Source organism: Oncorhynchus masou, chromosome 29 (genome assembly GCF_036934945.1).
Source record: "Oncorhynchus masou masou isolate Uvic2021 chromosome 29, UVic_Omas_1.1, whole genome shotgun sequence".
In the NCBI taxonomy this organism is placed as follows: domain Eukaryota; kingdom Metazoa; phylum Chordata; class Actinopteri; order Salmoniformes; family Salmonidae; genus Oncorhynchus; species Oncorhynchus masou.
Genome location: NC_088240.1, coordinates 9,031,023 through 9,057,039, shown reverse-complemented (window position 1 = coordinate 9,057,039; position 26,017 = coordinate 9,031,023). Strand labels below are relative to the sequence as shown.

The 26,017-nt window shown below is 45.3% G+C and overlaps 1 protein-coding gene across 2 annotated transcripts in view; it reads right to left on the bottom strand.

Moving 5' to 3' along the window:
* Positions 1 to 335: 335 nt before the first annotated feature.
* LOC135518964 (C-X-C chemokine receptor type 1-like) overlaps positions 336 to 26,017 on the bottom strand; it is a 45,501-nt gene continuing 19,819 nt past the window's right edge. For both annotated transcript variants that reach the window (XM_064943948.1, XM_064943947.1), the window contains one exon: positions 336 to 1,707. In XM_064943948.1, the coding sequence (XP_064800020.1) occupies positions 616 to 1,704 (1,089 nt within the window). In that variant the 5' untranslated portion in view covers positions 1,705 to 1,707 and the 3' untranslated portion in view covers positions 336 to 615. The remainder of the gene's footprint in view (positions 1,708 to 26,017) is intronic.

The following is a 26,017-nucleotide window of genomic DNA, read 5'->3' as shown; positions in this document are numbered from 1 at the left end:
CTATCACCTTGGTCACGTTCAGCGCCACACTCACACTGTTCTGGAACTCATACGTCTCCATTGTTACAAAGTGGCAGAGTTGCCTTTTGGCTGAAGATATTAATTATCAGATCATCGTCTTGACAAATATCAAATATTCCCGGCTTTTCTCAACGTGTTTTTTAGGCATTTGACAACATTCAGAACACCATTATTTGAGTTGCTGGATACAGTGATACAATTGAATATAAAATAAACTATGTTTTTGAATGTGTGCGTCTCATTTCTGAGTACAACAGCATTTTCTCTGTATCTTTGTAAGGGGGGCACAAATACGTCACACGTCTCTTCACAAGTAAAAGATGGAAGATTCGGTTTTATTTCGTACAGATTAGGCCTTGACATTAATGTTTATACTTAGCAAGCATTAAAGTATCACATGAAAAACTATATTTTGATTAATATAATGGAGAAAAAAATAATGGGATAGTGGCAAACATGTTACAATACACTAAAAGACAATGCACATCAAAAACAAAAAACAAATAGAAGCAAAGCTAGCTATGTGACAAAATATTGAATTGAACCAATTGAATTATCCATCCCCCCACCTGCCACCTCCTCACTACTGAAACCTTACAGGCTAACAGAGGTGTTCCTAGACCTTTGACTGACCGTGCTGTGGGCCGAGCCCCTGCGGTAAGCGACCAGCACCCTCTTGCTGATCAGCCCATGCTTGTGGAGCATCAGCAAGAGCTGGTTCCGGAACTTCTGCCCAATGAAGGCGTACAGCACGGGGTTGACTGCGCAGTGCGTGAACGCTATCCCCTTGGTCACGTACAGTGCTACATTCACACTGTTACGGAACTCACACGTCTCCTCGCCCAGCGAGCCGCCTCGCATCAATGTGTCTACCAGCACGCTAACATTGCACGGCAGCCAACATATCACAAATGCAAACACCACGGCCAGGATGACGCGCATGGCCTTGTGTTTGTGGTCGGCGTTGCGCATTCCACGGAACATCGTCGCCGCCGTGCAGCTGTAACAGACGACCATGACTGCCAGCGGCAGGAAGAACCCCAGTGTGTGTCGAAGCACCCGCACAAACACCCGCCACTGGTTGCTGCTCGACGGAGTCAGGTTCTCGTAGCAGAGGGTCTGGTCGCTGAGATCCTCCAGTTGGATAGCTTCCCGCTGGAGCACCACAGGCAAGGAGAGAAGCCCTGCCCCCAGCCACACGGCTCCACAAACTTTCCCCACCAGGTGGCGACGTTGAGTCAGCGCCTGCGTGGTCTTCACGATAGCCAGGTAGCGGTCCACGCTAATGCACGCTAACAGGAAGACCCCACTATAAAAGGAAGCATCCTGGAGGCCAGACAGGAGCTTACAGAGGAAGGTACCAAAGATCCAGTGCGAGTAGACGTAGACGGCCCAGAAGGGGAGGGTCAGGGAGAAGAGGAGGTCGGCTATGGCTAGGTGCATCAGGTAGATGTCTGTGGTGGTCCGGCTCCTGGCCAAGCAGCACATCACGTAGATGACCACACTGTTGCCCAGCACACTTAGGACAAACACAATGATGTATGTGACCATCAGACCAACACTGCTCAAGCCCAAGATAGACACACTACAGGGGGCTGCCTTGAGCTCGTCTATGGGAGGATAGGTGAAGTTGAAGATGTCGGAGTAGAGCAAATCATTATAGTCAATTTCTTGCATTTCCATGAGCTGCATGAAAGAAAAAAACAGTGCATTGATATTAAGATGTCTCCATCAACTAACCAAGTTGTATCAGTGTAGCAACTAAACACCCTGAGGGGTATCAGTGGAACAACTAAACACCCTGAGTGGTATCAGTGTAGTGACTAAACTCCCTGAGTGGTATCAGTGGATCAACTAAACACCCTGAGGGGTATCAGTGGAACAACTGAACACCCTGAGTGGTATCAGTGGAACAACTAAACACCCTGAGGGGTATCAGTGGAACAACTAAACAGCCTAGGTGGTATGAGTGGAACAACTAAACTCCCTGAGTGGTATCAGTGGATCAACTAAACACCCTGAGGGGTATCAGTGTAGTGACTAAACTCCCTGAGTGGTATCAGTGGATCAACTAAACACCCTGAGGGGTATCAGTGGAACAACTAAACACCCTGAGTGGTATCAGTGTAGTGACTAAACTCCCTGAGTGGTATCAGTGGATCAACTAAACACCCTGAGGGGTATCAGTGGAACAACTAAACACCCTGAGTGGTATCAGTGGAACAACTAAACACCCTGAGGGGTATCAGTGGAACATCTAAATACCCTGAGGGGTATCAGTGGAACAACTAAACACCCTGAGTGGTATCAGTGGAACAACTAAATACCCTGAGTGGTATCAGTGGATCAACTAAACACCCTGAGGGGTATCAGTGGAACAACTAAACACCCTGAGTGGTATCAGTGTAGTGACTAAACTCCCTGAGTGGTATCAGTGGATCAACTAAACACCCTGAGGGGTATCAGTGGAACAACTAAACACCCTGAGTGGTATCAGTGGAACAACTAAACACCCTGAGGGGTATCAGTGGAACATCTAAATACCCTGAGGGGTATCAGTGGAACAACTAAACACCCGGAGTGGTATCAGTGGAACAACTAAATACCCTGAGTGGTATCAGTGGAACAACTAAATACCCTGAGTGGTATCAGTGGAACAGCTAAATACCCTGAGTAGTATCAGTGGAACAATTAAATACCCTGAGTGGTATCAGTGGAACAACTAAACACCCTGAGTGGTATCAGTGGATCAACTAAACACCCTGAGGGGTATCAGTGTAGTGACTAAACTCCCTGAGTGGTATCAGTGGATCAACTAAACACCCTGAGGGGTATCAGTGTAGTGACTAAACTCCCTGAGTGGTATCAGTGGATCAACTAAACACCCTGAGGGGTATCAGTGGAACAACTAAACACCCTGAGTGGTATCATTGTAGTGACTAAACTCGCTGAGTGGTATCAGTGGATCAACTAAACACCCTGAGGGGTATCAGTGGAACAACTAAACACCCTGAGTGGTGTCAGTGGAACAACTAAACACCCTGAGGGGTATCAGTGGAACATCTAAATACCCCGAGGGGTATCAGTGGAACAACTAAACACCCGGAGTGGTATCAGTGGAACAACTAAATACCCTGAGTGGTATCAGTGGAACAACTAAATACCCTGAGTGGTATCAGTGGAAAAACTAAACACCCTGAGTGGTATCAGTGGAACAACTAAATACCCTGAGTGGTATCAGTGGAACAACTAAATACCCTGAGTGGTATCAGTGGAACAACTAAATACCCTGAGGGGTATCAGTGGAACAACTAAACACCCTGAGTGGTATCAGTGGAACAACTAAATACCCTGAGTGGTATCAGTGGAACAACTAAACACCCTGAGTGGTATCAGTGGAACAACTAAACACCCCGAGTGGTATCAGTGTAGTGACTAAACTCCCTGACTGGTATCAGTGGATCAACTAAACACCCTGAGGGGTATCAGTGTAGTGACTAAACTCCCTGAGCTGTATCAGTGGATCAACTAAACACCCTGAGGGGTATCAGTGGAACAACTAAACACCCTGAGTGGTATCAGTGTAGTGACTAAACTCCCTGAGTGGTATCAGTGGATCAACTAAACACCCTGAGGGGTATCAGTGGAACAACTAAACACCCTGAGTGGTATCAGTGGAACAACTAAATACCCTGAGTGGTATCAGTGGAACAACTAAACACCCTGAGTGGTATCAGTGGATCAACTAAACACCCTGAGGGGTATCAGTGTAGTGACTAAACTCCCTGAGTGGTATCAGTGGATCAATTAAACACCCTGAGGGGTATCAGTGGAACAACTAAACACCCTGAGTGGTATCAGTGGAACAACTAAACACCCTGAGTGGTATCAGTGTAGTGACTAAACTCTCTGAGGGGTATCAGTGGAACAACTAAACACCCTGAGTGGTATCAGTGGAACAACTAAACACCCTGAGTGGTATCAGTGGAACAACTAAATACCCTGACTGGTATCAGTGGAACAACTAAACACCCTGAGTGGTATCAGTGGAACAACTAAACAGCCTAGGTGGTATCAGTGGAACAACTAAACACCCTGAGTGGTATCAGTGGATCAACTAAACACCCTGAGGGGTATCAGTGTAGTGACTAAACTCCCTGAGTGGTATCAGTGGATCAACTAAACACCCTGAGGGGTATCAGTGGAACAACTAAACACCCTGAGTGGTATCAGTGGATCAACTAAACACCCTGAGGGGTATCAGTGGAAGAACTAAACACCCTGAGGGGTATCAGTGGAACAACTAAATACCCTGAGGGGTATCAGTGGAACAACTAAACACCCTGAGTGGTATCAGTGGAACAACTAAATACCCTTACTGGTATCAGTGTAGAGACTAAACACCCTGAGTGGTATCAGTGGAACAACTAAACACCCTGAGTGGTATCAGTGGAACAACTAAACACCCTGAGTGGTATCAGTGGAACAACTAAATACCCTGACTGGTATCAGTGGAACAACTAAATACCCTGAGTGGTATCAGTGGAACAACTAAATACCCTGAGTGGTATCAGTGGAACAACTAAATACCCTGAGTGGTATCAGTGGAACAACTAAACACACTGAGTGGTATCAGTGGAACAACTAAACAGCCTAGGTGGTATCAGTGGAACAACTAAACACCCTGAGTGGTATCAGTGGAACAACTAAACAGCCTAGGTGGTATCAGTGGAACAACTAAACACCCTGAGTGGTATCAGTGGATCAACTAAACACCCTGAGGGGTATCAGTGGAACAACTAAACACCCTGATTGGTATCAGTGGATCAACTAAACACCCTGAGGGGTATCAGTGGAACAACTAAACACCCTGAGTGGTATCAGTGTAGTGACTAAACTCCCTGAGTGGTATCAGTGGATCAACTAAACACCCTGAGGGGTATCAGTGGAACAACTAAACACCCTGAGTGGTATCAGTGGAACAACTAAATACCCTGAGGGATATCAGTGGAACAACTAAACACCCTGAGTGGTATCAGTGGAACAACTAAATACCCTGACTGGTATCAGTGTAGAGACTAAACACCCTGAGTGGTATCAGTGGAACAACTAAACAGCCTAGGTGGTATGAGTGGAACAACTAAACTCCCTGAGTGGTATCAGTGGATCAACTAAACACCCTGAGGGGTATCAGTGTAGTGACTAAACTCCCTGAGTGGTATCAGTGGATCAACTAAACACCCTGAGGGGTATCAGTGGAACAACTAAACACCCTGAGTGGTATCAGTGTAGTGACTAAACTCCCTGAGTGGTATCAGTGGAACATCTAAATACCCTGAGGGGTATCAGTGGAACAACTAAACACCCGGAGTGGTATCAGTGGAACAACTAAATACCCTGAGTGGTATCAGTGGAACAACTAAATACCCTGAGTGGTATCAGTGGATCAACTAAACACCCTGAAGGGTATCAGTGGAACTACTAAACACCCTGAGTGGTATCAGTGTAGTGACTAAACTCCCTGAGGGGTATCAGTGGAACAACTAAACACCCTGAGTGGTATCAGTGGAACAACTAAACACCCTGAGGGGTATCAGTGGAACAACTAAACACCCGGAGTGGTATCAGTGGAACAACTAAATACCCTGAGTGGTATCAGTGGAACAACTAAATACCCTGAGTGGTATCAGTGGAACAACTAAACACCCTGAGTGGTATCAGTGGAACAACTAAATACCCTGAGTGGTATCAGTGGAACAGCTAAATACCCTGAGTGGTATCAGTGGAACAACTAAATACCCTGAGGGGTATCAGTGGAACAACTAAACACCCTGAGTGGTATCAGTGGAACAACTAAATACCCTGAGTAGTATCAGTGGAACAACTAAACACCCTGAGTGGTATCAGTGGATCAACTAAACACCCTGAGGGGTATCAGTGTAGTGACTAAACTCCCTGCGTGGTATCAGTGGATCAACTAAACAACCTGAGGGGTATCAGTGGAACAACTAAACACCCTGAGTGGTATCATTGTAGTGACTAAACTCCCTGAGTGGTATCAGTGGATCAACTAAACACCCTGAGGGGTATCAGTGGAACAACTAAACACCCTGAGTGGTGTCAGTGGAACAACTAAACACCCTGAGGGGTATCAGTGGAACATCTAAATACCCTGAGGGGTATCAGTGGAACAACTAAACACCCGGAGTGGTATCAGTGGAACAACTAAATACCCTGAGTGGTATCAGTGGAACAACTAAATACCCTGAGTGGTATCAGTGGAACAACTAAACACACTGAGTGGTATCAGTGGAACAACTAAACAGCCTAGGTGGTATCAGTGGAACAACTAAACACCCTGAGTGGTATCAGTGGAACAACTAAACAGCCTATGTGGTATCAGTGGAACAACTAAACACCCTGAGTGGTATCAGTGGATCAACTAAACACCCTGAGGGGTATCAGTGTAGTGACTAAACTCCCTGAGTGGTATCAGTGGATCAACTAAACACCCTGAGGGGTATCAGTGGAACAACTAAACACCCTGAGTGGTATCAGTGGATCAACTAAACACCCTGAGGGGTATCAGTGGAACAACTAAACACCCTGAGTGGTATCAGTGTAGTGACTAAACTCCCTGAGTGGTATCAGTGGATCAACTAAACACCCTGAGGGGTATCAGTGGAACAACTAAACACCCTGAGTGGTATCAGTGGAACAACTAAACACCCTGAGGGGTATCAGTGGAACAACTAAATACCCTGAGGGATATCAGTGGAACAACTAAACACCCTGAGTGGTATCAGTGGAACAACTAAACAGCCTAGGTGGTATGAGTGGAACAACTAAACTCCCTGAGTGGTATCAGTGGATCAACTAAACACCCTGAGGGGTATCAGTGTAGTGACTAAACTCCCTGAGTGGTATCAGTGGATCAACTAAACACCCTGAGGGGTATCAGTGGAACAACTAAACACCCTGAGTGGTATCAGTGTAGTGACTAAACTCCCTGAGTGGTATCAGTGGAACATCTAAATACCCTGAGGGGTATCAGTGGAACAACTAAACACCCGGAGTGGTATCAGTGGAACAACTAAATACCCTGAGTGGTATCAGTGGAACAACTAAATACCCTGAGTGGTATCAGTGGATCAACTAAACACCCTGAAGGGTATCAGTGGAACTACTAAACACCCTGAGTGGTATCAGTGTAGTGACTAAACTCCCTGAGTGGTATCAGTGGATCAACTAAACACCCTGAGGGGTATCAGTGGAACAACTAAACACCCTGAGTGGTATCAGTGGAACAACTAAACACCCTGAGGGGTATCAGTGGAACATCTAAATTCCCTGAGGGGTATCAGTGGATCAACTAAACACCCTGAGGGGTATCAGTGTAGTGACTAAACTCCCTGAGTGGTATCAGTGGATCAACTAAACACCCTGAGGGGTATCAGTGGAACAACTAAACACCCTGAGTGGTATCAGTGTAGTGACTAAACTCCCTGAGTGGTATCAGTGGAACATCTAAATACCCTGAGGGGTATCAGTGGAACAACTAAACACCCGGAGTGGTATCAGTGGAACAACTAAATACCCTGAGTGGTATCAGTGGAACAACTAAATACCCTGAGTGGTATCAGTGGATCAACTAAACACCCTGAAGGGTATCAGTGGAACTACTAAACACCCTGAGTGGTATCAGTGTAGTGACTAAACTCCCTGAGTGGTATCAGTGGATCAACTAAACACCCTGAGGGGTATCAGTGGAACAACTAAACACCCTGAGTGGTATCAGTGGAACAACTAAACACCCTGAGGGGTATCAGTGGAACATCTAAATACCCTGAGGGGTTATCAGTGGAACAACTAAACACCCGGAGTGGTATCAGTGGAACAACTAAATACCCTGAGTGGTATCAGTGGAACAACTAAATACCCTGAGTGGTATCAGTGGAACAACTAAACACCCTGAGTGGTATCAGTGGAACAACTAAATACCCTGAGTGGTATCAGTGGAACAGCTAAATACCCTGAGTGGTATCAGTGGAACAACTAAATACCCTGAGGGGTATCAGTGGAACAACTAAACACCCTGAGTGGTATCAGTGGAACAACTAAATACCCTGAGTAGTATCAGTGGAACAACTAAACACCCTGAGTGGTATCAGTGGATCAACTAAACACCCTGAGGGGTATCAGTGTAGTGACTAAACTCCCTGCGTGGTATCAGTGGATCAACTAAACACCCTGAGGGGTATCAGTGGAACAACTAAACACCCTGAGTGGTATCATTGTAGTGACTAAACTCCCTGAGTGATATCAGTGGATCAACTAAACACCCTGAGGGGTATCAGTGGAACAACTAAACACCCTGAGTGGTGTCAGTGGAACAACTAAACACCCTGAGGGGTATCAGTGGAACATCTAAATACCCTGAGGGGTATCAGTGGAACAACTAAACACCCGGAGTGGTATCAGTGGAACAACTAAATACCCTGAGTGGTATCAGTGGAACAACTAAATACCCTGAGTGGTATCAGTGGAACAACTAAACACCCTGAGTGGTATCAGTGGAACAACTAAATACCCTGAGTGGTATCAGTGGAACAACTAAATACCCTGAGTGGTATCAGTGGAACAACTAAATACCCTGAGTGGTATCAGTGGAACAACTAAACACCCTGAGTGGTATCAGTGGAACAACTAAATACCCTGAGTGGTATCAGTGGAACAACTAAACACCCTGAGTGGTATCAGTGGAACAACTAAACACCCTGAGTGGTATCAGTGTAGTGACTAAACTCCCTGACTGGTATCAGTGGATCAACTAAACACCCTGAGGGGTATCAGTGTAGTGACTAAACTCCCTGAGCGGTATCAGTGGATCAACTAAACACCCTGAGGGGTATCAGTGGAACAACTAAACACCCTGAGTGGTATCAGTGTAGTGACTAAACTCCCTGAGTGGTATCAGTGGATCAACTAAACACCCTGAGGGTATCAGTGGAACAACTAAACACCCTGAGTGGTATCAGTGGAACAACTAAATACCCTGAGTGGTATCAGTGGAACAACTAAACACCCTGAGTGGTATCAGTGGATCAACTAAACACCCTGAGGGGTATCAGTGTAGTGACTAAACTCCCTGAGTGGTATCAGTGGATCAACTAAACACCCTGAGGGGTATCAGTGGAACAACTAAACACCCTGAGTGGTATCAGTGGAACAACTAAACACCCTGAGTGGTATCAGTGTAGTGACTAAACTCTCTGAGGGGTATCAGTGGAACAACTAAACACCCTGAGTGTTATCAGTGGAACAACTAAACACCCTGAGTGGTATCAGTGGAACAACTAAATACCCTGACTGGTATCAGTGGAACAACTAAATACCCTGAGTGGTATCAGTGGAACAACTAAACACCCTGAGTGGTATCAGTGGAACAACTAAACAGCCTAGGTGGTATCAGTGGAACAACTAAACACCCTGAGTGGTATCAGTGGATCAACTAAACACCCTGAGGGGTATCAGTGTAGTGACTAAACTCCCTGAGTGGTATCAGTGGATCAACTAAACACCCTGAGGGGTATCAGTGGAACAACTAAACACCCTGAGTGGTATCAGTGGATCAACTAAACACCCTGAGGGGTATCAGTGGAACAACTAAACACCCTGAGTGGTATCAGTGTAGTGACTAAACTCCCTGTGTGGTATCAGTGGATCAACTAAACACCCTGAGGGGTATCAGTGGAACAACTAAACACCCTGAGTGGTATCAGTGGAACAACTAAACACCCTGAGGGGTATCAGTGGAACAACTAAATACCCTGAGGGGTATCAGTGGAACAACTAAACACCCTGAGTGGTATCAGTGGAACAACTAAATACCCTTACTGGTATCAGTGTAGAGACTAAACACCCTGAGTGGTATCAGTGGAACAACTAAACACCCTGAGTGGTATCAGTGGAACAACTAAACACCCTGAGTGGTATCAGTGGAACAACTAAATACCCTGACTGGTATCAGTGGAACAACTAAATACCCTGAGTGGTATCAGTGGAACAACTAAATACCCTGAGTGGTATCAGTGGAACAACTAAATACCCTGAGTGGTATCAGTGGAACAACTAAACACACTGAGTGGTATCAGTGGAACAACTAAACAGCCTAGGTGGTATCAGTGGAACAACTAAACACCCTGAGTGGTATCAGTGGAACAACTAAACACCCTGAGTGGTATCAGTGGAACAACTAAACAGCCTAGGTGGTATCAGTGGAACAACTAAACACCCTGAGTGGTATCAGTGGATCAACTAAACACCCTGAGGGGTATCAGTGTAGTGACTAAACTCCCTGAGTGGTATCAGTGGATCAACTAAACACCCTGAGGGGTATCAGTGGAACAACTAAACACCCTGAGTGGTATCAGTGGATCAACTAAACACCCTGAGGGGTATCAGTGGAACAACTAAACACCCTGAGTGGTATCAGTGTAGTGACTAAACTCCCTGAGTGGTATCAGTGGAACATCTAAATACCCTGAGGGGTATCAGTGGAACAACTAAACACCCGGAGTGGTATCAGTGGAACAACTAAATACCCTGAGTGGTATCAGTGGAACAACTAAATACCCTGAGTGGTATCAGTGGATCAACTAAACACCCTGAGGGGTATCAGTGGAACTCTACTAAACACCCTGAGTGGTATCAGTGTAGTGACTAAACTCCCTGAGTGGTATCAGTGGATCAACTAAACACCCTGAGGGTATCAGTGGAACAACTAAACACCCTGAGTGGTATCAGTGGAACAACTAAACACCCTGAGGGGTATCAGTGGAACATCTAAATACCCTGAGGGGTATCAGTGGAACAACTAAACACCCGGAGTGGTATCAGTGGAACAACTAAATACCCTGAGTGGTATCAGTGGAACAACTAAATACCCTGAGTGGTATCAGTGGAACAACTAAACACCCTGAGTGGTATCAGTGGAACAACTAAATAACCTGACTGGTATCAGTGTAGTGACTAAACTCCCTGAGTGGTATCAGTGGATCAACTAAACACCCTGAGTGGTATCAGTGGAACAACTAAACACCCTGAGGGGTATCAGTGGAACAACTAAACACCCTGAGGGGTATCAGTGGAACAACTAAACACCCTGAGGGGTATCAGTGGAACAACTAAACACCCTGAGTGGTATCAGTGGAAAAACTAAACACCCTGAGTGGTATCAGTGGAACAACTAAACACCCTGAGGGGTATCAGTGGATCAACTAAACACCCTGAGGGGTATCAGTGTAGTGACTAAACTCCCTGAGTGGTATCAGTGGATCAACTAAACACCCTGAGGGGTATCAGTGGAACAACTAAACACCCTGAGTGGTATCAGTGGATCAACTAAACACCCTGAGGGGTATCAGTGGAACAACTAAACACCCTGAGTGGTATCAGTGTAGTGACTAAACTCCCTGAGTGGTATCAGTGGAACATCTAAATACCCTGAGGGGTATCAGTGGAACAACTAAACACCCGGAGTGGTATCAGTGGAACAACTAAATACCCTGAGTGGTATCAGTGGAACAACTAAATACCCTGAGTGGTATCAGTGGATCAACTAAACACCCTGAGGGGTATCAGTGGAACTACTAAACACCCTGAGTGGTATCAGTGTAGTGACTAAACTCCCTGAGTGGTATCAGTGGATCAACTAAACACCCTGAGGGGTATCAGTGGAACAACTAAACACCCTGAGTGGTATCAGTGGAACAACTAAACACCCTGAGGGGTATCAGTGGAACATCTAAATACCCTGAGGGGTATCAGTGGAACAACTAAACACCCGGAGTGGTATCAGTGGAACAACTAAATACCCTGAGTGGTATCAGTGGAACAACTAAATACCCTGAGTGGTATCAGTGGAACAACTAAACACCCTGAGTGGTATCAGTGGAACAACTAAATAACCTGACTGGTATCAGTGTAGTGACTAAACTCCCTGAGTGGTATCAGTGGATCAACTAAACACCCTGAGTGGTATCAGTGGAACAACTAAACACCCTGAGGGGTATCAGTGGAACAACTAAACACCCTGAGGGGTATCAGTGGAACAACTAAATAACCTGACTGGTATCAGTGTAGTGACTAAACTCCCTGAGTGGTATCAGTGGATCAACTAAACACCCTGAGTGGTATCAGTGGAACAACTAAACACCCTGAGGGTATCAGTGGAACAACTAAACACCCTGAGGGTATCAGTGGAACAACTAAACACCCTGAGGGTATCAGTGGAACAACTAAACACCCTGAGTGGTATCAGTGGAACAACTAAACACCCTGAGTGGTATCAGTGGAACAACTAAACACCCTGAGGGTATCAGTGGATCAACTAAACACCCTGAGGGTATCAGTGTAGTGACTAAACTACCCTGAGTGGTATCAGTGGATCAACTAAACACCCTGAGGGGTATCAGTGGAACAACTAAACACCCTGAGTGGTATCAGTGGATCAACTAAACACCCTGAGGGGTATCAGTGGAACAACTAAACACCCTGAGTGGTATCAGTGTAGTGACTAAACTCCCTGAGTGGTATCAGTGGAACATCTAAATACCCTGAGGGGTATCAGTGGAACAACTAAACACCCGGAGTGGTATCAGTGGAACAACTAAATACCCTGAGTGGTATCAGTGGAACAACTAAATACCCTGAGTGGTATCAGTGGATCAACTAAACACCCTGAGGGTATCAGTGGAACTACTAAACACCCTGAGTGGTATCAGTGTAGTGACTAAACTCCCTGAGTGGTATCAGTGGATCAACTAAACACCCTGAGGGGTATCAGTGGAACAACTAAACACCCTGAGTGGTATCAGTGGAACAACTAAACACCCTGAGGGGTATCAGTGGAACATCTAAATACCCTGAGGGTATCAGTGGAACAACTAAACACCCGGAGTGGTATCAGTGGAACAACTAAATACCCTGAGTGGTATCAGTGGAACAACTAAATACCCTGAGTGGTATCAGTGGAACAACTAAACACCCTGAGTGGTATCAGTGGAACAACTAAATAACCTGACTGGTATCAGTGTAGTGACTAAACTCCCTGAGTGGTATCAGTGGATCAACTAAACACCCTGAGTGGTATCAGTGGAACAACTAAACACCCTGAGGGGTATCAGTGGAACAACTAAACACCCTGAGGGGTATCAGTGGAACAACTAAACACCCTGAGGGGTATCAGTGGAACAACTAAACACCCTGAGTGGTATCAGTGGAAAAACTAAACACCCTGAGTGGTATCAATGGAACAACTAAACACCCTGAGGGGTATCAGAGGAACATCTAAATACCCTGAGGGGTATCAGTGGAACAACTAAACACCCGGAGTGGTATCAGTGGAACAACTAAATACCCTGAGTGGTATCAGTGGATCAACTAAACACCCTGAGGGGTATCAGTGGAACATCTAAATACCCTGAGGGGTATCAGTGGAACAACTAAACACCCGGAGTGGTATCAGTGGAACAACTAAATACCCTGAGTGGTATCAGTGGAACAACTAAATACCCTGAGTGGTATCAGTGGAACAACTAAACACCCTGAGTGGTATCAGTGGAACAACTAAATACCCTGAGTGGTATCAGTGGAACAACTAAACACCCTGAGGGGTATCAGTGGAACAACTAAATACCCTGAGGGGTATCAGTGGAACAACTAAACACCCTGAGTGGTATCAGTGGAACAACTAAATAACCTGACTGGTATCAGTGTAGTGAATAAACTCCCTGAGTGGTATCAGTGGAACAACTAAACACCCTGAGTGGTATCAGTGTAGTGACTAAACTCCCTGAGTGGTATCAGTGGATCAACTAAACACCCTGAGTGGTATCAGTGGAACAACTAAACACCCTGAGGGGTATCAGTGGAACAACTAAACACCCTGAGGGGTATCAGTGGAACAACTAAACACCCTGAGGGGTATCAGTGGAACAACTAAACACCCTGAGTGGTATCAGTGTAGTGACTAAACTCCCTGAGTGGTATCAGTGGAACAACTAAACACCCTGAGTGGTATCAGTGGAACAACTAAACACCCTGATTGGTATCAGTGGAACAACTAAACACCCTGAGGGGTATCAGAGGAACATCTAAATACCCTGAGGTGTATCAGTGGAACAACTAAACACCCTGAGGGGTATCAGTGGAACAACTAAACACCCTGAGTGGTATCAGTGGAACAACTAAACACCCTGAGGGGTATCAGTGGAACATCTAAATACCCTGAGGGGTATCAGTGGAACAACTAAACACCCGGAGTGGTATCAGTGGAACAACTAAATACCCTGAGTGGTATCAGTGGAACAACTAAATACCCTGAGTGGTATCAGTGGAACAACTAAACACCCTGAGGGGTATCAGAGGAACATCTAAATACCCTGAGGTGTATCAGTGGAACAACTAAACACCCTGAGGGGTATCAGTGGAACAACTAAACACCCTGAGTGGTATCAGTGGAACAACTAAACACCCTGAGGGGTATCAGTGGAACATCTAAATACCCTGAGGGGTATCAGTGGAACAACTAAACACCCGGAGTGGTATCAGTGGAACAACTAAATACCCTGAGTGGTATCAGTGGAACAACTAAATACCCTGAGTGGTATCAGTGGAACAACTAAACACCCTGAGTGGTATCAGTGGAACAACTAAATACCCTGAGTGGTATCAGTGGAACAACTAAACACCCTGAGTGGTATCAGTGGAACAACTAAATACCCTGAGTGGTATCAGTGGAACAACTAAACACCCTGAGTGGTATCAGTGGAACAACTAAATACCCTGAGTGGTATAAGTGTAGTGACTAAACTCTCTGAGGGGTATCAGTGGAACAACTAAACACCCTGAGTGGTATCAGTGGAACAACTAAACACCCTGAGTGGTATCAGTGGAACAACTAAATACCCTGACTGGTATCAGTGGAACAACTAAATACCCTGAGTGGTATCAGTGGAACAACTAAACACCCTGAGTGGTATCAGTGGAACAACTAAACAGCCTAGGTGGTATCAGTGGAACAACTAAACACCCTGAGTGGTATCAGTGGATCAACTAAACACCCTGAGGGGTATCAGTGTAGTGACTAAACTCCCTGAGTGGTATCAGTGGATCAACTAAACACCATGAGGGGTATCAGTGGAACAACTAAACACCCTGAGTGGTATCAGTGGATCAACTAAACACCCTGAGGGGTATCAGTGGAACAACTAAACACCCTGAGTGGTATCAGTGTAGTGACTAAACTCCCTGAGTGGTATCAGTGGATCAACTAAACACCCTGAGGGTATCAGTGGAACAACTAAACACCCTGAGTGGTATCAGTGGAACAACTAAACACCCTGAGGGGTATCAGTGGAACAACTAAATACCCTGAGGGTATCAGTGGAACAACTAAACACCCTGAGTGGTATCAGTGGAACAACTAAATACCCTTACTGGTATCAGTGTAGAGACTAAACACCCTGAGTGGTATCAGTGGAACAACTAAACACCCTGAGTGGTATCAGTGGAACAACTAAACACCCTGAGTGGTATCAGTGGAACAACTAAATAACCTGACTGGTATCAGTGTAGTGAATAAACTCCCTGAGTGTTATCAGTGGAACAAATAAACACCCTGAGTGGTATCAGTGTAGTGACTAAACTCCCTGAGTGGTATCAGTGGATCAACTAAACACCCTGAGTGGTATCAGTGGAACAACTAAACACCCTGAGGGGTATCAGTGGAACAACTAAACACCCTGAGGGGTATCAGTGGAACAACTAAACACCCTGAGGGGTATCAGTGGAACAACTAAACACCCTGAGTGGTATCAGTGGAAAAACTAAACACCCTGAGTGGTATCAGTGGAACAACTAAACACCCTGAGGGTATCAGTGGAACATCTAAATACCCTGAGGGGTATCAGTGGAACAACTAAACACCCTGAGTGGTATCAGTGGAACAACTAAATACCCTGAGTGGTATCAGTGGAACAACTAAATACCCTGAGTGGTATCAGTGGAACAACTAAACACCCTGTATCAGTGGAACAACTAAATACCCTGAGTGGTATCAGTGGAACAACTAAACACCCTGAGGGTATCAGTGGAACAACTAAATACCCTGAGGGTATCAGTGGAACAACTAAACACCCTGAGGGGTATCAGTGGAACAACTAAATAACCTGACTGGTATCAGTGTATTGAATAAACTCCCTGAGTGGTATCAGTGGAACAACTAAACACCCTGAGTGGTATCAGTGTAGTGACTAAACTCCCTGAGTGGTATCAGTGGATCAACTAAACACCCTGAGTGGTATCAGTGGAACAACTAAACACCCTGAGGGGTATCAGTGGAACAACTAAACACCCTGAGGGGTATCAGTGGAACAACTAAACACCCTGAGGGGTATCAGTGGAACAACTAAACACCCTGAGTGGTATCAGTGGAACAACTAAACACCCTGAGTGGTATCAGTGGAACAACTAAACACCCTGAGGGGTATCAGTGGAACATCTAAATACCCTGAGGGGTATCAGTGGAACAACTAAACACCCGGAGTGGTATCAGTGGAACAACTAAATACCCTGAGTGGTATCAGTGGAACAACTAAACACCCTGAGTGGTATCAGTGTAGTGACTAAACTCCCTGAGTGGTATCAGTGGAACAACTAAACACCCGGAGTGGTATCAGTGGAACAACTAAATACCCTGAGTGGTATCAGTGAAACAACTAAATACCCTGAGTGGTATCAGTGGATCAACTAAACACCCTGAGGGGTATCAGTGGAACAACTAAACACCCTGAGTGGTATCAGTGGAACAACTAAACACCCTGAGGGGTATCAGTGGAACAACTAAATACCCTGAGGGGTATCAGTGGAACAACTAAACACCCTGAGTGGTATCAGTGGAACAACTAAATACCCTGAGTGGTATCAGTGGAACAACTAAATACCCTGAGTGGTATCAGTGGAACAACTAAACACCCTGAGTGGTATCAGTGGAACAACTAAATACCCTGAGTGGTATCAGTGGAACAACTAAACACCCTGAGGGGTATCAGTGGAACAACTAAATACCCTGAGGGGTATCAGTGGAACAACTAAACACCCTGAGTGGTATCAGTGGAACAACTAAATAACCCTGGTATCAGTGTGGAATAAATCCCTGAGTGGTATCAGTGGAACAACTAAACACCCTGAGTGGTATCAGTGTAGTGACTAAATCCCTGAGTGGTATCAGTGGACAACTAAACACCCTGAGTGGTATCAGTGGAACAACTAAACACCCTGAGTGGTATCAGTGGAACAACTAAACACCCTGAGGGGTATCAGTGGAACAACTAAACACCCTGAGTGGTATCAGTGGAACAACTAAACACCCTGAGTGGTATCAGTGGAACAACTAAACACCCTGAGGGGTATCAGTGGAACAACTAAACACCCTGAGGGGTATCAGTGGAACAACTAAACACCCTGAGTGGTATCAGTGGAACATCTAAATACCCTGAGTGGTATCAGTGGAACAACTAAACACCCGGAGTGGTATCAGTGGAACAACTAAACTCCCTGAGTGGTATCAGTGGAACAACTAAACACCCTGAGTGGTATCAGTGGAACAACTAAACACCCTGAGTGGTATCAGTGGAACAACTAAACACCCTGAGGGGTATCAGAGGAACATCTAAATACCCTGAGGTGTATCAGTGGAACAACTAAACACCCGGAGTGGTATCAGTGGAACAACTAAATACCCTGAGTGGTATCAGTGGAACAACTAAATACCCTGAGTGGTATCAGTGGATCAACTAAACACCCTGAGGGGTATCAGTGGAACAACTAAACACCCTGAGTGGTATCAGTGGAACAACTAAACACCCTGAGGGGTATCAGTGGAACATCTAAATACCCTGAGGGGTATCAGTGGAACAACTAAACACCCGGAGTGGTATCAGTGGAACAACTAAATACCCTGAGTGGTATCAGTGGAACAACTAAATACCCTGAGTGGTATCAGTGGAACAACTAAATACCCTGAGTGGTATCAGTGGAACAACTAAATACCCTGAGGGGTATCAGTGGAACAACTAAACACCCTGAGTGGTATCAGTGGAACAACTAAATACCCTGAGTGGTATCAGTGGAACAACTAAACACCCTGAGTGGTATCAGTGGAACAACTAAAAACCCTGAGTGGTATCAGTGGAACAACTAAACACCCTGAGTGGTATCAGTGGAACAACTAAACACCCTGAGTGGTATCAGTGGAACAACTAAATACCCTGAGTGGTATCAGTGGAACAACTAAATACCCTGAGTGGTATCAGTGGAACAACTAAACACCCTGAGTGGTATCAGTAGAGTGGATCAGTGGAACAACTAAACACCCTGAGTGGTATCAGTGGATCAACTAAACACCCTGAGGGTATCAGTGTAGTGACTAAACTCCCTGAGTGGTATCAGTGGATCAACTAAACACCCTGAGGGGTATCAGTGGAACAACTAAACACCCTGAGTGGTATCAGTGGATCAACTAAACACCCTGAGGGGTATCAGTGGAACAACTAAACACCCTGAGTGGTATCAGTGTAGTGACTAAACTCCCTGAGTGGTATCAGTGGATCAACTAAACACCCTGAGGGGTATCAGTGGAACAACTAAACACCCTGAGTGGTATCAGTGGAACAACTAAACACCCTGAGGGGTATCAGTGGAACAACTAAATACCCTGAGTGGTATCAGTGGAACAACTAAACACCCTGAGTGGTATCAGTGGAACAACTAAATACCCTGAGGGGTATCAGTGGAACAACTAAACACCCTGAGTGGTATCAGTGGAACAACTAAACACCCTGAGTGGTATCAGTGGAACAACTAAACACCCTGAGTGGTATCAGTGGAACAACTAAATACCCTGAGTGGTATCAGTGGAACAACTAAATACCCTGAGTGGTATCAGTGGAACAACTAAACACCCTGAGTGGTATCAGTGGAACAACTAAATACCCTGAGTGGTATCAGTGGAACAACTAAACACCCTGAGTGGTATCAGTGGAACAACTAAACAGCCTAGTTGGTATCAGTGGAACAACTAAACACCCTGAGTGGTATCAGTGGAACAACTAAACACCCTGAGTGGTATCAGTGGAACAACTAAACACCCTGAGTGGTATCAGTGGAACAACTAAACACCCTGAGTGGTATCAGTGTAGTGACTAAACTCCCTGAGTGGTATCAGTGGATCAACTAAACACCCTGAGGGGTATCAGTGGAACAACTAAACACCCTGAGTGGTATCAGTGGAACAACTAAACACCCTGAGGGGTATCAGTGGAACATCTAAATACCCTGAGGGGTATCAGTGGAACAACTAAACACCCGGAGTGGTATCAGTGGAACAACTAAATACCCTGAGTGGTATCAGTGGAACTAAATACCCTGAGTGGTATCAGTGGAACAACTAAACACCCTGAGTGGTATCAGTGGAACAACTAAATAACCTGAGTGGTATCAGTGTAGTGACTAAACTCCCTGAGTGGTATCAGTGGAAAAACTAAACACCCTGAGTGGTATCAGTGGAGTGACTAAACACCCTGAGTGGTATCAGTGGAACAACTAAACACCCTGAGTGGTATCAGTGGAACAACTAAACACCCTGAGGGGTATCAGTGGAACAACTAAACACCCTGAGGGTATCAGTGGAACAACTAAACACCCTGAGTGGTATCAGTGGAACAACTAAACACCCTGAGTGGTATCAGTGGAACAACTAAACACCCTGAGTGGTATCAGTGGAACAACTAAACACCCGGAGTGGTATCAGTGGAACAACTAAATACCCTGAGTGGTATCAGTGGAACAACTAAACACCCGGAGTGGTATCAGTGGAACAACTAAATACCCTGAGTGGTATCAGTGGATCAACTAAACACCCTGAGGGTATCAGTGGAACATCTAAATACCCTGAGGGGTATCAGTGGAACAACTAAACACCCTGAGTGGTATCAGTGGAACAACTAAATACCCTGAGTGGTATCAGTGGAACAACTAAATACCCTGAGTGGTATCAGTGGAACAACTAAACACCCTGAGTGGTATCAACTAAATACCCTGAGTGGTATCAGTGGACCCTGAGGGGTATCAGTGGAACAACTAAATACCCTGAGGGTATCAGTGGAACAACTAAACACCCTGAGTGGTATCAGTGGAACAACTAAATAACCTGACTGGTATCAGTGGAACAACTAAACACCCTGAGTGGTATCAGTGGAACAACTAAACACCCTGAGTGGTATCAGTGGAACAACTAAATACCCTGAGTGGTATCAGTGGAACAACTAAACACCCTGAGTGGTACACCCAGTGGTGGAACAACTAAACACCCCTGGAGTGGTATCAGTGGAACAACTAAACACCCTGAGTGGTATCAGTGGAACAACTAAACTCCCTGAGTGGTATCAGTGGAACAACTAAACACCCTGAGTGGTATCAGTGGAACAACTAAACACCCTGAGTGGTATCAGTGGAACAACTAAACACCCTGAGGGGTATCAGTGGAACAACTAAACACCCTGACCCTGAGGGTATCAGTGGAACAACTAAACACCCTGAGTGGTATCAGTGGAACAACTAAACACCCTGAGTGGTATCAGAGGAACATCTAAATACCCTGAGGGGTATCAGTGGAACAACTAAACACCCGGAGTGGTATCAGTGGAACAACTAAATACCCTGAGTGGTATCAGTGGAACAACTAAACACCCTGAGTGGTATCAGTGTAGTGACTAAACTCCCTGAGTGGTATCAGTGGAACAACTAAACACCCTGAGTGGTATCAGTGGAACAACTAAACACCCTGAGTGGTATCAGTGGAACAACTAAACACCCTGAGGGGTATCAGTGGAACATCTAAATACCCTGAGGGGTATCAGTGGAACAACTAAACACCCGGAGTGGTATCAGTGGAACAACTAAATACCCTGAGTGGTATCAGTGGAACAACTAAACACCCTGAGTGGTATCAGTGGAACAACTAAACACCCTGAGTGGTATCAGTGGAACAACTAAACACCCTGAGGGTATCAGTGGAAGATCTAAATACCCTGAGGGGTATCAGTGGAACAACTAAACACCCTGAGTGGTATCAGTGGAACAACTAAATACCCTGAGTGGTATCAGTGGAACAACTAAATACCCTGAGTGGTATCAGTGGAACAACTAAACACCCTGAGTGGTATCAGTGGAACAACTAAATACCCTGAGTGGTATCAGTGGAACAACTAAACACCCTGAGTGGTATCAGTGGAACAACTAAACACCCTGAGGGTATCAGTGGAACAACTAAACACCCTGAGTGGTATCAGTGGAACAACTAAACACCCTGAGTGGTATCAGTGTGGAACAACTAAACACCCTGAGTGGTATCAGTAAACTAAACACCCTGAGGGTATCAGTGGAACATCTAAATACCCTGAGGGTATCAGTGGAACAACTAAACACCCTGAGTGGTATCAGTGGAACAACTAAATACCCTGAGTGGTATCAGTGGAACAACTAAATACCCTGAGTGGTATCAGTGGAACAACTAAACACCCTGAGTGGTATCAGTGGAACAACTAAATACCCTGAGTGGTATCAGTGGAACAACTAAACACCCTGAGGGGTATCAGTGGAACAACTAAATACCCTGAGGGGTATCAGTGGAACAACTAAACACCCTGAGTGGTATCAGTGGAACAACTAAATAACCTGACTGGTATCAGTGTAGTGAATAAACTCCCTGAGTGGTATCAGTGGAACAACTAAACACCCTGAGTGGTATCAGTGTAGTGACTAAACTCCCTGAGTGGTATCAGTGGATCAACTAAACACCCTGAGTGGTATCAGTGGAACAACTAAACACCCTGAGGGGTATCAGTGGAACAACTAAACACCCTGAGGGGTATCAGTGGAACAACTAAACACCCTGAGGGGTATCAGTGGAACAACTAAACACCCTGAGTGGTATCAGTGGAACAACTAAACACCCTGAGTGGTATCAGTGGAACAACTAAACACCCTGAGGGGTATCAGAGGAACATCTAAATACCCTGAGGGGTATCAGTGGAACAACTAAACACCCGGAGTGGTATCAGTGGAACAACTAAATACCCTGAGTGGTATCAGTGGAACAACTAAACACCCTGAGTGGTATCAGTGTAGTGACTAAACTCCCTGAGTGGTATCAGTGGAACAACTAAACACCCTGAGTGGTATCAGTGGAACAACTAAACACCCTGAGTGGTATCAGTGGAACAACTAAACACCCTGAGGGGTATCAGAGGAACATCTAAATACCCTGAGGTGTATCAGTGGAACAACTAAACACCCTGAGTGGTATCAGTGGAACAACTAAACACCCTGAGTGGTATCAGTGGAACAACTAAATACCCTGAGTGGTATCAGTGGAACAACTAAACACCCTGAGGGGTATCAGTGGAACAACTAAACACCCTGAGTGGTATCAGTGGAACAACTAAACACCCTGAGTGGTATCAGTGGAACAACTAAATACCCTGAGTGGTATCAGTGGAACAACTAAATACCCTGAGTGGTATCAGTGGAACAACTAAATACCCTGAAAGTGGAACAACTAAATACCCTGAGTGGTATCAGTGGAACAACTAAACACCCTGAGTGGTATCAGTGGAACAACTAAATACCCTGAGTGGTATCAGTGGAACAACTAAACACCCTGAGTGGTATCAGTGGAACAACTAAATACCCTGAGTGGTATCAGTGGAACAACTAAATACCCTGAGTGGTATCAGTGGAACAACTAAACACCCTGAGTGGTATCAGTGGAACAACTAAATACCCTGAGTGGTATCAGTGGAACAACTAAACACCCTGAGTGGTATCAGTGGAACAACTAAATACCCTGAGTGGTATCAGTGGAACAACTAAACACCCTGAGTGGTATCAGTGGAACAACTAAATACCCTGAGTGGTATCAGTGGAACAACTAAACAGCCTAGGTGGTATCAGTGGAACAACTAAACACCCTGAGTGGTATCAGTGTAGTGACTAAACTCCCTGACTGGTATCAGTGGATCAACTAAACACCCTGAGGGGTATCAGTGTAGTGACTAAACTCCCTGAGTGGTATCAGTGGATCAACTAAACACCCTGAGGGGTATCAGTGGAACAACTAAACACCCTGAGTGGTATCATTGTAGTGACTAAACTCCCTGAGTGGTATCAGTGGATCAACTAAACACCCTGAGGGGTATCAGTGGAACAACTAAACACCCTGAGTGGTATCAGTGGAACAACTAAACACCCTGAGGGGTATCAGTGGAACAACTAAATACCCTGAGGGGTATCAGTGGAACAACTAAACACCCTGAGTGGTATCAGTGGAACAACTAAATAACCTGACTGGTATCAGTGTAGTGACTAAACTCCCTGAGTGGTATCAGTGGAAAAACTAAACACCCTGAGTGGTATCAGTGTAGTGACTAAACTCCCTGAGTGGTATCAGTGGATCAACTAAACACCCTGAGTGGTATCAGTGGAACAACTAAACACCCTGAGGGGTATCAGTGGAACAACTAAACACCCTGAGTGGTATCAGTGGAACAACTAAACACCCTGAGGGGTATCAGAGGAACATCTAAATACCCTGAGGGGTATCAGTGGAACAACTAAACACCCTGAGTGGTATCAGTGGAACAACTAAATACCCTGAGTGGTATCAGTGGAACAACTAAACACCCTGAGTGGTATCAGTGGAACATCTAAATACCCTGAGGGGTATCAGTGGAACAACTAAACACCCGGAGTGGTATCAGTGGAACAACTAAATACCCTGAGTGGTATCAGTGGAACAACTAAATACCCTGAGTGGTATCAGTGGAACAACTAAACACCCTGAGTGGTATCAGTGGAACAACTAAATACCCTGAGTGGTATCAGTGGAACAACTAAACACCCTGAGGGGTATCAGTGGAACAACTAAATACCCTGAGGGGTATCAGTGGAACAACTAAATACCCTGACTGGTATCAGTGGTATCAGTGGAACAACTAAATAACCTGACTGGTATCAGTGTAGTGAATAAACTCCCTGAGTGGTATCAGTGGAACAACTAAACACCCTGAGTGGTATCAGTGTAGTGACTAAACTCCCTGAGTGGTATCAGTGGATCAACTAAACACCCTGAGTGGTATCAGTGGAACAACTAAACACCCTGAGGGGTATCAGAGGAACATCTAAATACCCTGAGGGGTATCAGTGGAACAACTAAACACCCGGAGTGGTATCAGTGGAACAACTAAATACCCTGAGTGGTATCAGTGGAACAACTAAACACCCTGAGTGGTATCAGTGTAGTGACTAAACTCCCTGAGTGGTATCAGTGGAACAACTAAACACCCTGAGTGGTATCAGTGGAACAACTAAACACCCTGAGTGGTATCAGTGGAACAACTAAACACCCTGAGGGGTATCAGAGGAACATCTAAATACCCTGAGGTGTATCAGTGGAACAACTAAACACCCGGAGTGGTATCAGTGGAACAACTAAATACCCTGAGTGGTATCAGTGGAACAACTAAATACCCTGAGTGGTATCAGTGGATCAACTAAACACCCTGAGGGGTATCAGTGGAACAACTAAACACCCTGAGTGGTATCAGTGGAACAACTAAACACCCTGAGGGGTATCAGTGGAACAAATAAACACCCTGAGGGGTATCAGAGGAACACTAAATACCCTGAGGGTATCAGTGGAACAACTAAACACCCTGAGTGGTATCAGTGGAACAACTAAATACCCTGAGTGGTATCAGTGGAACAACTAAATACCCTGAGTGGTATCAGTGGAACAACTAAACACCCTGAGTGGTATCAGTGGAACAACTAAACACCCTGAGTGGTATCAGTGGAACAACTAAACACCCTGAGTGGTATCAGTGGAACAACTAAATACCCTGAGTGGTATCAGTGGAACAACTGGACCCGGAGTGGTATCAGTGGAACAACTAAATACCCTGAGTGGTATCAGTGGAACAACTAAATACCCTGAGTGGTATCAGTGGAACAACTAAATACCCTGAGTGGTATCAGTGGAACAACTAAATACCCTGAGGGGTATCAGTGGAACAACTAAACACCCTGAGTGGTATCAGTGGAACAACTAAATACCCTGAGTGGTATCAGTGGAACAACTAAACACCCTGAGTGGTATCAGTGGAACAACTAAATACCCTGAGTGGTATCAGTGGAACAACTAAACACCCTGAGGTGGTATCAGTGGAACAACTAAACACCCTGAGTGGTATCAGTGAGTGACTAAACTCCCTGACTGGTATCAGTGGATCAACTAAACACCCTGAGGGGTATCAGTGTAGTGACTAAACTCCCTGAGTGGTATCAGTGGATCAACTAAACACCCTGAGGGGTATCAGTGGAACAACTAAACACCCTGAGTGGTATCAGTGTAACAACTAAACTCCCTGAGTGGTATCAGTGGATCAACTAAACACCCTGAGGGGTATCAGTGGAACAACTAAACACCCTGAGTGGTATCAGTGGAACAACTAAACACCCTGAGGGGTATCAGTGGAACAACTAAATACCCTGAGGGGTATCAGTGGAACAACTAAACACCCTGAGTGGTATCAGTGGAACAACTAAATAACCTGACTGGTATCAGTGTAGTGACTAAACTCCCTGAGTGGTATCAGTGGAACAACTAAACACCCTGAGGGGTATCAGTGGAACAACTAAACACCCTGAGTGGTATCAGTGGAACAACTAAACACCCTGAGTGGTATCAGTGGAACAACTAAACACCCTGAGGGGTATCAGTGGAACAACTAAACACCCTGAGTGGTATCAGTGGAACAACTAAACACCCTGAGGGGTATCAGTGGAACAACTAAACACCCTGAGTGGTATCAGT